The sequence below is a fragment of the Euprymna scolopes genome, chromosome 12, assembly GCF_053919585.1.
Source record: "Euprymna scolopes isolate OS-2025 chromosome 12, ASM5391958v1, whole genome shotgun sequence".
Taxonomy (NCBI): Eukaryota; Metazoa; Mollusca; class Cephalopoda; order Sepiida; family Sepiolidae; genus Euprymna; species Euprymna scolopes.
The window spans coordinates 92,829,430-92,844,122 of NC_136493.1; the positions used below are offsets into that span (position 1 = coordinate 92,829,430).

Consider the following 14,693-nt stretch of genomic DNA (forward strand, 5'->3'; position numbering starts at 1 on the left):
TTATCATTGATATCAATGCAATTGCTGTTATATATTACATAAGAAAATGTATGCTTAAATAAATAAATATAAAGAATTTTGTCTGTGTGAGTGTGTTTCCTATGAACTCGGAAACAGCTGGGCTGATTTTTAGAAAAATTTCACATGAAGGTACTTAATGTGTCTGGGAATATTGTCACATTGGTTATATCGGAATGCGTCTGATAAGTATCTAAAATCGATAACCCAAAAAATCTGATTAAAGAAGGAAGTCCAATTTTGACCAAAGTTTACACTTTTATACAACCTAACATCTCAATTACATTTGAGAAGTGTTATCACCACACAAGCAGAAGGGCCTGTTGGTTTAAAATGAATATTTCTGTTTAGAACACAATTAAACCATGATACATGACTTTTGCATTTCAAACTTTAATTCAAGCCATTATATAACAATATTTTTATAAAATCAACAGTAGGTTCTCTACAGTGCAATATTAACTACGCTGTAGTGTAAGTTATTGACAGAAGGCACGTGAAAAGTCTTTTGTTATCACTTGCTTCCTATAAATATACATGCTTCCTCAATTATTCTACATCTACTGATCCAAGACATCTCATCCCATCTTTCAACATAGCCATAAAATCAAAGCCTCATGTTCTGCACACATCTCCTTATCGTTCACATTTAATTTTTCTTTGAGATGATCAGGCCTGTTTTTAAGGTTCCCATTAAACATTCATTCTATCATTCTCACATAATTTCTCTCCATGCAACACATATCCTCAACCCTCACTGATCAGGTTTCACTTGCATACATCATACTTTGGACACATGCCTAATGAACTCTTCCCCTAGTCGAAAGTGGTAACACTTATGCCCAGTAATGGCAGAAGTTCCTTAAGCTTAGGCCATTTATTCATACATTTTGCAATCACACTAACCCAAGCCACCTTCCACTGGTATCACCAAAATAACAAAACTTCTGGACTACTTGAATAGCTTCGCCATCCAGATTGATAAAAATACAAATAAAAAACAAACACTGTAAAGATTATTTACTGAAAATATTTATTTAAAAAAAAAGTTGATTAAAGTCATCCATAATAAATAACATCTGCTTTGAAGGTGTGGCCATTGGAAATCACGTGATCAACCAAGAACCGTTCTCATTGGTCCGTTGTTTTCTGTACAATGACAAAATTCTCTACTTTTTCCAAAAGTGTTTCAGAATAACCTGGAGAGTAGTACCTGAATACAAAAGTATACATTTTTAGATTATAAAATCAAAATCAGTTTTTTTTTTTTTTCTTTTGTTAATTATTATTAACTCTGGAAGAAATTTAATATACAATGGATTATCTGTGTGTTATTTCATTCAGAGGAGTTAAGAATATTAGTTAGCTTGGATTTGTAATTTTATTATTATTATTAATAATATTATTAACATCATTATTATTATTGTTATTATTGTTGTTGTTGTTGTTGTTATTATTATTATTATTATTATTATTATTACTATAATAACTGTTTAAGGGGGTCACAAGGAAAACCTGAACACAGAAATAGGGTAACATACAAAAGTGATACACACCCTTGGTTGGTCCACCTGATATCCACTCCGCTTTATGTCTTTGTATTCCAGTATTTGTTGTATATGGATCAGTTCATTCGTATGTAACACAGGTAGTCTGCTACAACAATTACTATTATTATTATTATTATTATTATTATTAGCAAACAAGGAGCTTTCACACGGGTCATCAAAGATCTCTCCTTGAAACAAACCTGTGGCGTTCTCTGGAAGCTGAGTGACAAAAAGTCTCCTCAGATTTCAAGTACTCACCACCTCTTTCGATAGCATTTGCAAATAAATTTGCATTATCGCAATGGCCGCTTACCATCTATTTCTCGCAGACTGTAGCCATTGGTCTCTGCTGGTATTTGAGTGGCAATAAGCCCCCCTCCCCCAAGTCCCCAATTTTTTTTTGCATTTGTCTAGTGGAGATCTGGTCAGCTCTCTCTCTCCTCGGTCTTTCCATCCTCCTTGACCCTTCTCGACTATTTGGCATCACTCTTTTGGGGGGGAGGTCGATAATAAGGAAATGAGGGGATAGGATAGTGGACTTTCAATGTTCTTGTTTCCATGTAACGCTTCAATTTTTCCCTCTGTTTTATTATTATTACTATTAACATTATTACTATTACCATTATTATTATTAATTATTATTATTATTATTATTATTTTTTTTATTATTATTATTATTATTATTACCATTATTATTATTAATTATTATTATTATTATTATTTACTCACTATGAGTTCTCATACAGGGCATCATCAATAATTAATTATTGAAAATAACTGGTGATGTTCCCAGAAGCTTGAGTGACAACAAGTCTCCCTTGATTTCCAGCACTCTCCATCTCTTTTAATAACCATTATAAATGATTTTGCATTATCGCAACAGCTGCTTAAGGATGTTACATATGTACACTGTTGACTTTTCACAAAAATAAAATTTAACAGAAAAAAAATGAAAATTGCTTTCCTTTAAGAGTATTTTAAATTAGAGAAAATGTAATATAAGATCAATTAAAAACAACTTCAGAATTATAAACCGTTTGAGTTCTAAAATTCTAGATGTTTTAACAGTGTGTATAAGATATAAAAGAGAGATTCTACAGAAGCAAGACATTGGTTAAAAATAATATTCAGTCAAAGCTTCTTTCCCAGAACTGCCTGACTTTGGAACACTGCTCTGCTGGCATGCTTCCCAGTTGAATACAACATTGTAGCCTTCAAATCTAATATATACAACTTCCTGTCAAGTCGTCCTCATAAATAATCAAATTCTACCTAATTTACACCATAAGTGATTATTAGACCACCATCTTACATTAATTAACCTTTATCCTTGAGTGGCCTTTGGACCTTGATAAATGGTGAACCCCAAGTAAAAAAAAAAAAATGTCACATTTTACTTACTTGACGACTTCTTCAGGATAGCAATTATGGATGGTGCTTATGTATTCGGAAAGCACGGATCCTGGCTCAGTTTTGATCTCAAGTACTTTTTTTAGTCCACCACTGGTCATAAACAAACGCCTTGCTTTAACATCATTTGGTAACACTTTGCTGAATTGGCCAATCACATACTTTAGAATGTTGGCTGGGGCATCATAAAGCAGTGGTTCTAGGGCCACCAGGTGAATACACTTTTGCAAGATGTTCTTCAGAGCTTTCTTGCACTGAAAACAAACGAAATATTCAAATGATTTTTTATAAAAGAAAAACACAAAAACTACCACTCAAAGAATTACAAAATAATGTCAAGGAATAACAGTTTCTCCAGTAAAATGTGTTGGTTTTTGTATCAACTTCTGGTTGGAAGTTTATAGACTTGTATAAGATTGATATGTATCTCCAATTCTATTTAATTAACTGATCAGTGGCACGAAAGCGCACAAGCCACGTCCAAAAATCACATCTAAAAAAAAAGAGATTAGATTTTTCTTACAAAATCGGTGCCCAAGGGAATTTTAGCGTGAAACCAAAGATGGATGTCACGTGATACGCTTTCAACTATTTCCATCACACCCCAGTTATCAACGTCCCCTTCTTCACTCTCAAAGTAAAAACATGTATATGAAGCTGATTGAAACTTTAAGGTGAGGCTTTCATTGAAACATCCAGTTGAGAAAAAAACCCAGCACACAGTTAACAAGAGCATTACATTTCCACCTTCTTCGTTCTTTGGGGCTAGGAAAACTAACCCTCAACTCACACAGACACTTACACACCCTGATAAAAAGTAACACACACACACACACACACACACACACACACACACACACACAAATGCCTATGCTGTCACAAACTGGTCAAGAGATGCTTCATCAATACTCCAATTATATGTGCATGCACACACACACACATTCATTAATTCATTCATTTACGTGCAGACAACACACTGACATAAATGTTTACACTGTTGTATGTAGATACACACTTATAAATCACAGACATAAACACATTCATTTTATTGCCTCTAATTGTAATGGATAAGTTAAAATCAGTGTTAGCTTGAAAATGCTAATATGTGCCCGAGCCTTTTCTAGTCTCACACAAAAACACGCATTCACATTTCAAGCTATATTACTTGTCATATACATACGCGCACACAAACATACGCGCCCACGTCCACACACGTACATATATTCACGTTCACGTACATACACTCACATTCACGTGTATATACACACACGCTAACGTACACGCATGTACTCACATACACGCACGCATGGACAACGTCACTTCCCCTTTCAAAGGAAATACACACATGCGCAAAAGACCACCGGAAACAAGTATAAAAGAAAGAGCAATAAGCGGCTTCTTCCTTTGAGGACCAGCTTTCGACCGCGTACCTCACGCCACTTGATACTATGTGGGACAAAGAGCTAATAGACCGTACGTACATTTTATACGCTTTCTCTCTCCATGGCCTGGATTGACTTTTTCTCATTCACACTCTTTCTCTCTCTATCTACTACTTGTGCCAGAGAACACCACCGCGTAGTTGACGGCTAACATGGCGCACAGTTTAACTGATGTCAACCCTCTATCCTTTGTCTTTGTCTACACGCTGGACTATCATTCTCATTTCTACGACATTACTCACTTCTCTTCCTACGCGCGAACAAACGATAGTGACCCGAACGTGAGATGAACACACATTTCCTATTTCCTTCTATACTACCAATCCTGCAACAAACGATGGTTACACCCGCGCGGACATGAACACGTGTTATATCTAAAACATTCATTCTTTCAACAGTAAATAAACAACACGTTTATCTATTCCAAGCAATCGAGTCTTTGTTTCCTTCAATTCCATTCGTTTCATTCTTTTTCTTTTGTAACGGAATTAGGATTTATATATCCTAGTCCTCTACATATGCTAAAAAGTATGCATAGATCGAGTCTCTATGAAAATAATGGCTGTCCAAAAAGAAAGAATGAACAAAGGGAAGTAATTCACTTCTGGGAAGCAAAAAAAAAAAAAAAGAGGACTGAAGAGTTCTCTTTTTCATCCCAGTAATATTTCTAAGTGAATTTTCTTTGAGGTCTATAACATTCCAAATGAGCGATTACTCACAAAAAAATTGTAATTTTGTACATATATAAATATCTTGTGTTGATTCAGCAATGTTTTATTCCTTCGTTGAATTTTCATCTATTTTTAATATTTGAATAACAATTTCAATGTAAGCGTGGATTTTAGCATTAACTCTAAGGCACAACAAGAGTCAACATCTTAACAAGTTGTGAAGTGAATAACCACACAGAGGACTAATGAGGTTAGAGGATTGAATATCGTTTTGGGAATGAGACAGACACATGTGTCACATAGTTCTGATATTAATAATCAATGTTAACACACTGCCTCTTTCTATCCTGCTAGTTTAATCTGAGGGGAGGGGGTATGTAATAACAACAAAAATAGCTTATATAAAATTGCCTCCACGTTGTTAAATGAAGTGTGATTAAAACAATCTGGCTATTCAGCATCAAACTAACCAGATCAAATTCCAGCAAACCGACCAACATATTTCTTCATCCCATGAAACCAACTGTTACCAGCATAATATCTTTCAATCATTGGTATGTCCATTTCCTTCCTGAGATTCTTATGAATGGCCCTGCTCTCAATGAGAAATCAACTCTAAAACTTCTTAGTCTTTCTTTCTCACTAAATCTTTCTTCGAATTCATATACAAGGTGCCTTCAATAAGTTTTCCAGACTTTTTTTTGTACAGGCATTAAAAATTGTTGTAGACTCTTGAAAATTTAGTATGTTATTGCTATAATCTTATGAGATGAATGACCAATTTTTATGATTTCAAGTTCGAATGAACAGCTACAGCAGGAATTGGAATACATCCTACTAAAGCCTACTTGTCACAGCTGGTGAATATCAAAAATGCAATCTAGACTATAGGACACTTTAGAAGAACTATATGCAATAAAATTATGTTTTAAACTTGCAAAAAAAAAAAAAAAAAATTGCCACAGAAACTGCTTTTGGACCATCTTGAATGAATCGAGCATCAGTTTTTGAAGGGCATAAGAGATTCAAGGAAGGCAGGGAGTCTGTGAGTGATGATGTGAGGTGTGAGAGAAGTAAGGAAGTTAGAACACCAGAGTTGATTGGCCAAATAAAGAATTTCATGGATAAGGACTGTCATGTGTCTATAGAGATAATAAGTGCATAATGTCAGCGTGAGAAATGTACACACAATGATTCGCAAGGAACTGAAGATGCAGAAGATTTGCATGAAGTTTTTCCAAGGATGCTCCATCCTTGTCACAGACTTTTTGATGAAGATGGGCATCAAGAAAATTTCTCACCCTCCCTGTAAAACGTTTTTGACTTGTGATGGGGGTATGAGACGAATGGATTCGCCAATCATTTTTATAACCAACGGCTGTGCTAAACAACCAATGAAAACGGCACAACATTATTATAAAAATTGTTGAATTTTGGATTCAATCAGTTCGCCGTTTGCTACGTCACGGACCGCATTTAATTCTTTGCCGCCATCTTGGTTACTGATCTGAACTATGCAGCCATCTTGGTTACTGATCTGAACTACGCCGCTATCTTTGTTCAACACAATGTCTCAAAACTGAACACTTCCTATAGTCCAGACCTTGCTCCCTGTAACTTTTGGTTAATCCCTAAGCTCAAGAAAACCTTAGAGATTGTTATTATGAGACAATTAGGGAGATGAAAGAGGCTGTGGTGAGAGTCATTGACATGCTCACACAAGAGAACTTCTATGGCGCCTTTCAGAAGTTGTTGGAACGGTACAAGTGCATTGCAGCCAGAGGAGATTACTTCAAAGAGGCTAGAGTCTCATGTGTGTACTATCAATAAAAGTGTCTGTACAGAAAAGTCTGGAAACTTATTGAAGGTACCTCGTATTAGATCCATTGTTCTTTCTGTTTCTCATGAAAGTGTTTCTCTTTATCGTGCTAAGGATTTTCTCACACCTGAGGCTCCTCTATTTCTATAAATCTACTATCAGACCATATACAAAGTAGCGTTGCCATATTTGAACTGATAAATCTCTGCCCCGTTTGAATTTATTTGATAAAGTGTTCCAAATGTAATGCCTCCTATTTTTTTTATTCCACCCGAAATGGTCAGTTAGCATTACAATTGCATTGCTATAATGACTGAACTTTTACAGTCATAACCAGAAAGTTTCATCTTTTTGTTGCAGATATTGTTACACTATAAGAAAGCAACTCCTGTCATGGACATGCATCAGAGGCAGAGATGCATCATGGAGGCAGAAGTGCATTGAGAATGGTGGTGACTTTGTAGAAAATTAAATTCTGGACCACAAAAGGTCACTTATTTTAATAGTATTACTCTTGTTTTCGTAGCTCTTTAACGTTTTGAGTTAAAAAAAAGTTAAAAATAGGAGGCTTTACTTTTGGAACGACCCTTGTATCTTGTGGAAAATATAAAGGTTATCTCCCTTTGAGTAACAAATGTATATTTCTAAAACAATATGTCTGCATGGACTATTATTCTCATCTTGATTGTTTTTTTTTTTCACAACGTTTCGGCCGATGTAACCTCCGACCATCTTCAGGTGTATATACATTCATCATATCAAAAGAAAAAAAAACAGAATGGACCCGAATTTTTTGAAAAAAAGAAAAGAAATAGACTTGGTGCTATTTGCATTTTGAATTTCTAACGGCTATGTTCGTTGGGAAAGCAAAAAAAAAAAAAATTTTTTTCGCTGTTCACTCATAACATTCAGTGTGAATACACTTGAAGATGGTCAGAGATTACATCGGCCGAAACGCTATGAACCCCCCCCCCCCAAAAAAAAAACAAAAACAAAAAAAAAAACAACCCAGATGAGAACAATAATCCAAATAATACAAAAAATAATTATCAATCCTCATCTCAAAAATATACATTCACAATATGTCTGCTGTCTCTTACCTTGACTTGAAGATCTTCAGATGATGATGGATTGAGATATAATTTCAACAGTTTTGGCAGCACATTAGTTTCAGCCACGGCCTTAGCATGTTCGGGTGTGTGACGTCCAATCTGTCCAAGAGACCAAGCAGCTGCTGCCAGCATCAGATCTTCTTCTTCCTCACACAAGATGCTTGCCAGTTGGGAGGCGCCCTAAATGCAAGCAATAACATTCACAATTGCCCATTTGAAGGACACTATTTTTTTTTTGCTGTGCTTATTTAGAATTAAACCTACTTTCAAAACAAAAATACACAAAATCTAAAAAAAAAAATGACTTTATTCTGTACCTACCCATCATGGAATGGATATTTCATATTCCAAAAATCATATAAATTGATCAAGTAGTTTGATTTTTAACTAAAAAAATCAAAATTTATAAGTAAGCAAAAAGGGAGTCTCCTATCGCCATTTAACAAGAAAAAAAGGGCAGGTAAGTCCATGATAATTCAAACTTGTGGGATTAGCCATGTAATACTAATGATGGATTAAATAGGTTTAAGGATCGCAGAAATAAGCGAGGATGAAAGTGACAAATTTGGGTCTCCACTAGTTTTTTCCCAGTTGACCTGCATACACTATAAACCAACAAATAAGAAACCCGAGTTTTATTTTTGTCACAAAGTCGGTTTCTAATCTGGGTAAAGACTTATTTTAAGAAAAAAAAAAAAAAAAAGAAATGGGGAGATATTAAATATTTTTTTTGGGGGGGGGGGGCGTTTGTAATATTAACGATTTCTCTTTTTGTCTTCAAGTGGACAGACAGTACACATGCTACATAAAATCAAGTTAGTACCAATTTTAAGACATTTAATCACAACCAAATATAAAGAATCTAAAAAAACAAACAAACAAACAAAAAACTGGAAGTATTTAAGAATGAACCAAATATTACTCTAAAAATATTTAAAAATAGTAATCTACCTAATCTATCTATTTCTCTCTCTCTCTCTCTCTCCCTCTCTCTCTCTCTCTCTCTCTCTATATATATATATATATATATATATATATGTAAAAGAGATTTAGAAGGCTGTCACAATGCGAGGAATGAATTATAATCGCTGTTGGTAAGAGGAGACGAGAACAAGTGGCGATTTACAAATCAATAAGTACATATATATATATATATATATATATTTTTTTTTTAATATATATATTTATTCAGTTGTATGGTAAAATGTCTTACTTGTAAGTCTATGCAACGTATTCCATTATTAATTTCGGAAAAAATTTTCCCTTTTCAAATGGTGTGCGTAACAGGTCGATTCAAAGCATGCTGGATGAAGGACCGGAAGTTGTGTAACTATGTGAGGCCTCGGGGCAAATATGAGTAGGGGATTTATGTATGGTATGATTAGGTAATTAACATGTTTATAAATTTGCTATTTTTATTTGTCTTTATTTTTATTTATTTATTTTTTTTGGTTTATAACTTGTTTTAGCATGAGCTTTTTATTGTTCTCTGTTATGTTGTCTTTATCATTATTACTATTATTTCTTTCTTTCTTTTTTTTCCTGCTGATGTGTGGGTGTCTCTGCTTTTCTGGGTCACTTAAGTCGCTGCTGGGCTGCGTCCGCCGGGGGTCGGTCGGGTCAGTCGACTACTGTAGGGGCGGGATGTGAGAGAGGAGAAGAGGTCGGGGTCGGCAGCTGGGTGTTTAGGTTAGTGTTGCTGGGCGTAGGAAGATAGGTGAGGGGAAGGGAAGGGGAATAGGGGTGACATTCCTTGAGAGTTATTAATTTATTTATTTTCATGAGTGGTAGTAGATTTTTATATTTATTTATTTATTTTTTTTATTCTAATTGGTTTGTATTACTTCAGCTAACTTTTAATTTTAGTTGGTTTGTATTAACTTTTGATTTTAGTTGGTTTGTATTACTTCAGTAACTTTTAATTAAATTTTTTTTTTTCAAGCTACCCCTGTTGATTGAATAAAAAATTCTGTTTGAAATTCTGTACAAATTTCTGAGTGAGACAAAGATTATCAAGTTTGACGAGACACACCTGGAGAAGGTCAAAGGTTATATAAACTGAAACGTGACTATAACTTACAAGATGAGAACAGTAGTCTGAATAAACAAAATAATACACATTATCAATCCTTATCTAAAAAAAATTCCAAAATTAAATAAATTCATGTAAAAAACACAAGTACTTTTTAAAAGCTTTAAAGGGAATGGGAAAAGAGAGAACGTTAATGTAAAATTATATATTTTCTAAGTTTTTTTTTTTAATGGAAATTGCTCCAGACAAGGCATGAAGCTACTTGATGTAAGGAGCTAACAGAAACAAAAGATGATTATCGCAAATAAAGGAGCTGCCTGTTAGCCCTAGTCTTGAAATGATCAAGACTATAGGTTTGAGGAAAACAGTCAGCAGGAAGAGAGTTCCACAAGCCTACAGTTCTTGGAAAGAAACTGCTGGAATAGGAAGCTGTATTACAATGCAGTATCAAAACAGCGAAATGATGAAGAGCACTAGACCAACAAGTCAAACGAGCTGGAACAAAGGAAGCAGGGAATAGATCAGACAATTCTAAAGAACAAGTGCAATCATAGTATTTAAAGAAAAGACTGAGACTAGTAATATCACGTCTGTGAGAGAGAGTGTGCAGAGAAGAAGAAAGAGTGAGGCCTCAAATGACAGATACATTTCTGCACCTTATCAAGAACCCTTTAATAGGACAGAGATTCGCCAATCTAAATGACAGCAGTAAACTATACATTATTTGATAGTAGATTTGTAAAGATAGAGAGTCAGTTAGCAGGAAAAAAAAAACAAAAAAACTGCCATATGCTAGCAGTTCTTGGAAAGAAGTTACTGGAATAGGAAGCCGTATTAAAATGAGGTATCAAAACATACAAGTCAGACAAACTAGAACAAAGGAAACAGGAAATAAATCATACAGGCAGATCAAGCAAGATTAGAACAGGGTTTGTCTGCTAGTTTGTCTACCTTACAGATAATGATAAACCCTTCGATTTCCTATAAAGACCAGAAGAATATGTCTCTCAGCGTTAGCACACAGGTTATGCATGAGTCTTGCACTTGTGGCAGTCGGACTGATGTATGCCCACACTCTTCATTTGTTTTTTTTTGTTTTTTTTTGCTTTTCTGTTCAATATTTTTTGTTTTCATTAATTACCGAGTTGTGTCTTTCTTTCGGACCCTGCAGGACCGCAACACTATCACATTTAAATTTTAAATAACATATTCATTGGTCTGTCATATTGAAATTAGAAATAACATTTCAATTTGTCATGTATTAGTTGTTTGCATTTAAAACAGTGGCACTTGTGCAATACTAGGACGTAATGACCTTTTTTAGTTTTCAGTTGGGATATGAGGAGAGTGCATAGCAGGGGCAAATAAATGCAATTTCAGGACCGAATCCAAAATATTTCTTTTATTAATACGTTTTTAAAAAAATTTTTGAGAACTTTTTTTAAAAAAAATAAAATAGACATTTTTTTTTTTTCCTTTTTAAAACATGAATATAAAAGTTTTTGTAATGCATTTCTGGAAATAACATAAAAACCTACATTTTGTGTTATGATAAATTTCTTAGATTTTTTTTTTTTTTTACATGGAGTTCACCACTTATCAAGGCCCAATGGCCACTCAGGGATAAGGGTTATTGTGTGTACAGTAATCAAAGGGATAGTGTAGCAATAGTATTGGAGAATTAGTAAGGTGTCATTACTTAGAGGGGAGAGGTTCATCAGGAGTTTGTTTGTGTTGGACTTGAAGACATCCAGGTTGAAGTCGGGAGGGAAACAGGCAAGCGGAACAGAGTTCCACAGGCGTGCAGTTCTAATAAAGAAGCTTTGTTCATGGAATCTACGTTTTGATTTAGGCACAGATAAGGAGTGGGGAAAATTATTGACGGTGGTTTCAGCTAGTCGGGTGTTTTTTGAGAAAGATTGGCGAGGGGGGACCAGAGATTGGAGCTCAGACGAACACCTGCCATGGAAATAACGGTAGAACAATGACAGGCTCGCTACGTCTCTTCTGTGTTATATTTATTTAAAACTTTTCTAAAAAAAAAAAAAAAATACATGTATTCATACCCCCCTCCACCCCCCCAAAAATTATTTTCATTTTGGTCCTGCAATTGCATTTGTTTGCCCTTGCTACGCCCTCTCCCCATGACCTAACTGAAAAGCAAAAAAGAGATTCTGTCCTAGTAGTGTACAAGTGCGGAAACAACATTCACCTGAAATGCCCAAGCTAAAATGCCTTACAAAAAATTTTGTCAGTTTGACATGCCCAAGTTCCAATAGCATGTTTGTTAGTCTAAGAGCAGTTTTGTTGGTCTATCATGCTCAAGTTTGATATATAGCATAATCATTGGTTTCAAATAGCATGTTTGCTGGTCTGTCACACTTAAGTTTGAAAAAGCATTTTTGTTGATCTGTCATGCTCAAGTTGAAATGAGCATTTGTTAATCTGTCATTGTTAAGTTTCAAATAGCATATATGCTGGTCTATCACACTTAAGTTTGAAAAAGCATTTTTGTTGATCTGTCATGCTCAAGTTGGAATGAGTACTTGTCAGTCTGTCACACTTAAGTTTGGAAAAGCATGTTTGTCAGTCTTCATATTTATGTTTGAATTTGCGTGTTTGCACTGTGATTCTTTGCTACAAATAAGCCACTACTTACCAAGGCCAGAAGCCAATAGAAGATAAAGGTTAGGATTATTCATGCATTAATTTGAGACAAACATCTCTTAACAATATTGAATATTTTCTACAGATTTATGGGATACGTAACGGCTTTGTATCAGTTGATTCCAAAGACATTTCTAAAAATTAACCAACTTGATCACAAAATTGGCTCTGAAAATTTCATCGAGTTGTTGTCTTACCTTTGATACAATAACAGCCATGGCTAAGTTCTCTGCATGACCAGCAACATAGCCAAGCGTCATTACTCCTGGAAGTCGTACATTTCCATGGGTTTCTCCGATGTAATCCACTACAGCCGCCATACCTCCAGCATTGACAATCAATTGTGACAGCTACAAATAGATTAAAAAAAAAAGGAGGTAAAACATAAAATATTAAATTTTAGACATTTTTTCTTTGATAAAACCAGTGAGTTAGAAATATATACCAATCGATTATGGACTTTTAGTAAAAAATACATGGAAAACATTTCTTTTAAAATTTTAATAGGACAACCTGCTATATTTGGTTATTCTGGTTAAGGACATGTAAAAATGGAATTTGATAAATTCAGAACTAACCGTATAAAAAAAGGATTAGTGAAAATTTTTAGGCACTATAAGATGAAATATTTAATAACATTTTATAGATAAATAGTGTATTACTAGTATAAACGGTCTGTGCAATGATTGTTTTAGAGTTGAGTCAGGATGTTACAGAGTGTTATGACGAATAATAATAATAATAATAATAATAATAATAATAATAATAATAATAAAAAGAAGAAGAAGAAGAAGAAGAAGAAGAAGAAGAATATAGGTTGGATCAAAGAAGAACCGAGACATCTTGACCAAAAGACCAGGAAACTTATGACCATGCACAATGCACTACGTCCAAAGGATGTTGCTGACCGACTCTATGTGAAAAGGAAAGAAGGAGGAAGAGAACTGGTTTATATAGAAGACTGAATGAAAGACATGAAAAAAAAAATTAGAAAAATACATAAATAATGTAGAACACTGAAAAGATGATTAATGTAGCAAGAGACACAGACACAGAAAAAAATAAACAAAACAGAAAATAGAGAGGCAATGGAGAAAACAAGAAAAGGAAAATAGGCAGAGAAACAGAGACGATTCATAAGGATAACAAAAAATGAGACGAACGAAAACACTTGGAAATGGCTACGAAAATGAAACCTAAACAGAGAAACTGAATCCCTAATAACAAACACACAAGAAAACATGATTAGAACCAACTACATCAAAGCAACGATCAACAAGGCATAAGAAAGCAGCATATGCAGATTCTATGGATAAAGAGACAAAACAATAAACCACATTAAGAGTGAATACAGCAAACTAGCCCAAAAAGAATATAAGAATAGACACGACCAAGTGGGGAAGGCAATACATTATGCAAACAATTATATCGTGAACACACAAAGTACAAACCGGCAGCAGTACTTCAAAAATGAAAGCCACAAAATTCTATGTGACATGGATGTACAAGCAGATAAACCCATCCAAATAAGTAGATCGGATCTCAGAATACTTAACAAGAAGGAAAAGTCCTGCCAGATTGCAGACAGAGAAGCAAAACAATTGCACAGAATTGGCCAGAGAGTTCAAAAGGATATTGAAGATGAAGAAAGTCAAGCAAACACCAATAATAGTGGGAGCACTAGGAACAATTCTTAAAAAAATGGGAGAGATTGGAATCAGAAGAACGACTGGAAAGATACAGCGAATGACAATAATGAAAACGGCTGAACTATTAAGAAAAACCTTTGAATGCAAAGACTAGTGCATACGAGCTACAAGTGCTAGCCGGATGCAGAAAAAGTGATACAGAAGTAAAGCACAAAGAAACACAACAAGAAATAAAGAAAACTGAAACTGTTTAATCCCCCACCCCTCTGAAGAGTATCGGCATCAAGTAGTCAAGGAGGGTTAAGGAGGATGGAAAAACTGAG

At 34.6% G+C, this 14,693-nt stretch overlaps 1 protein-coding gene across 2 annotated transcripts in view; it reads right to left on the reverse strand.

The window, feature by feature from the left end:
• Window positions 1-1,032: 1,032 nt before the first annotated feature.
• The window catches only part of LOC145291424 (sperm-associated antigen 6-like), a 67,095-nt gene continuing 53,434 nt past the window's right edge, over window positions 1,033-14,693 (reverse strand). For both annotated transcript variants that reach the window (XM_080137257.1, XM_080137258.1), the window contains exons 6-9: window positions 12,919-13,071; window positions 8,011-8,202; window positions 2,970-3,232; window positions 1,033-1,231 (exon numbers count right to left, since the gene is read on the reverse strand). In XM_080137257.1, coding sequence (XP_079993383.1) covers window positions 1,150-1,231; window positions 2,970-3,232; window positions 8,011-8,202; window positions 12,919-13,071 — 690 coding nt within the window. In that variant the 3' untranslated portion in view covers window positions 1,033-1,149. The remainder of the gene's footprint in view (window positions 1,232-2,969; window positions 3,233-8,010; window positions 8,203-12,918; window positions 13,072-14,693) is intronic.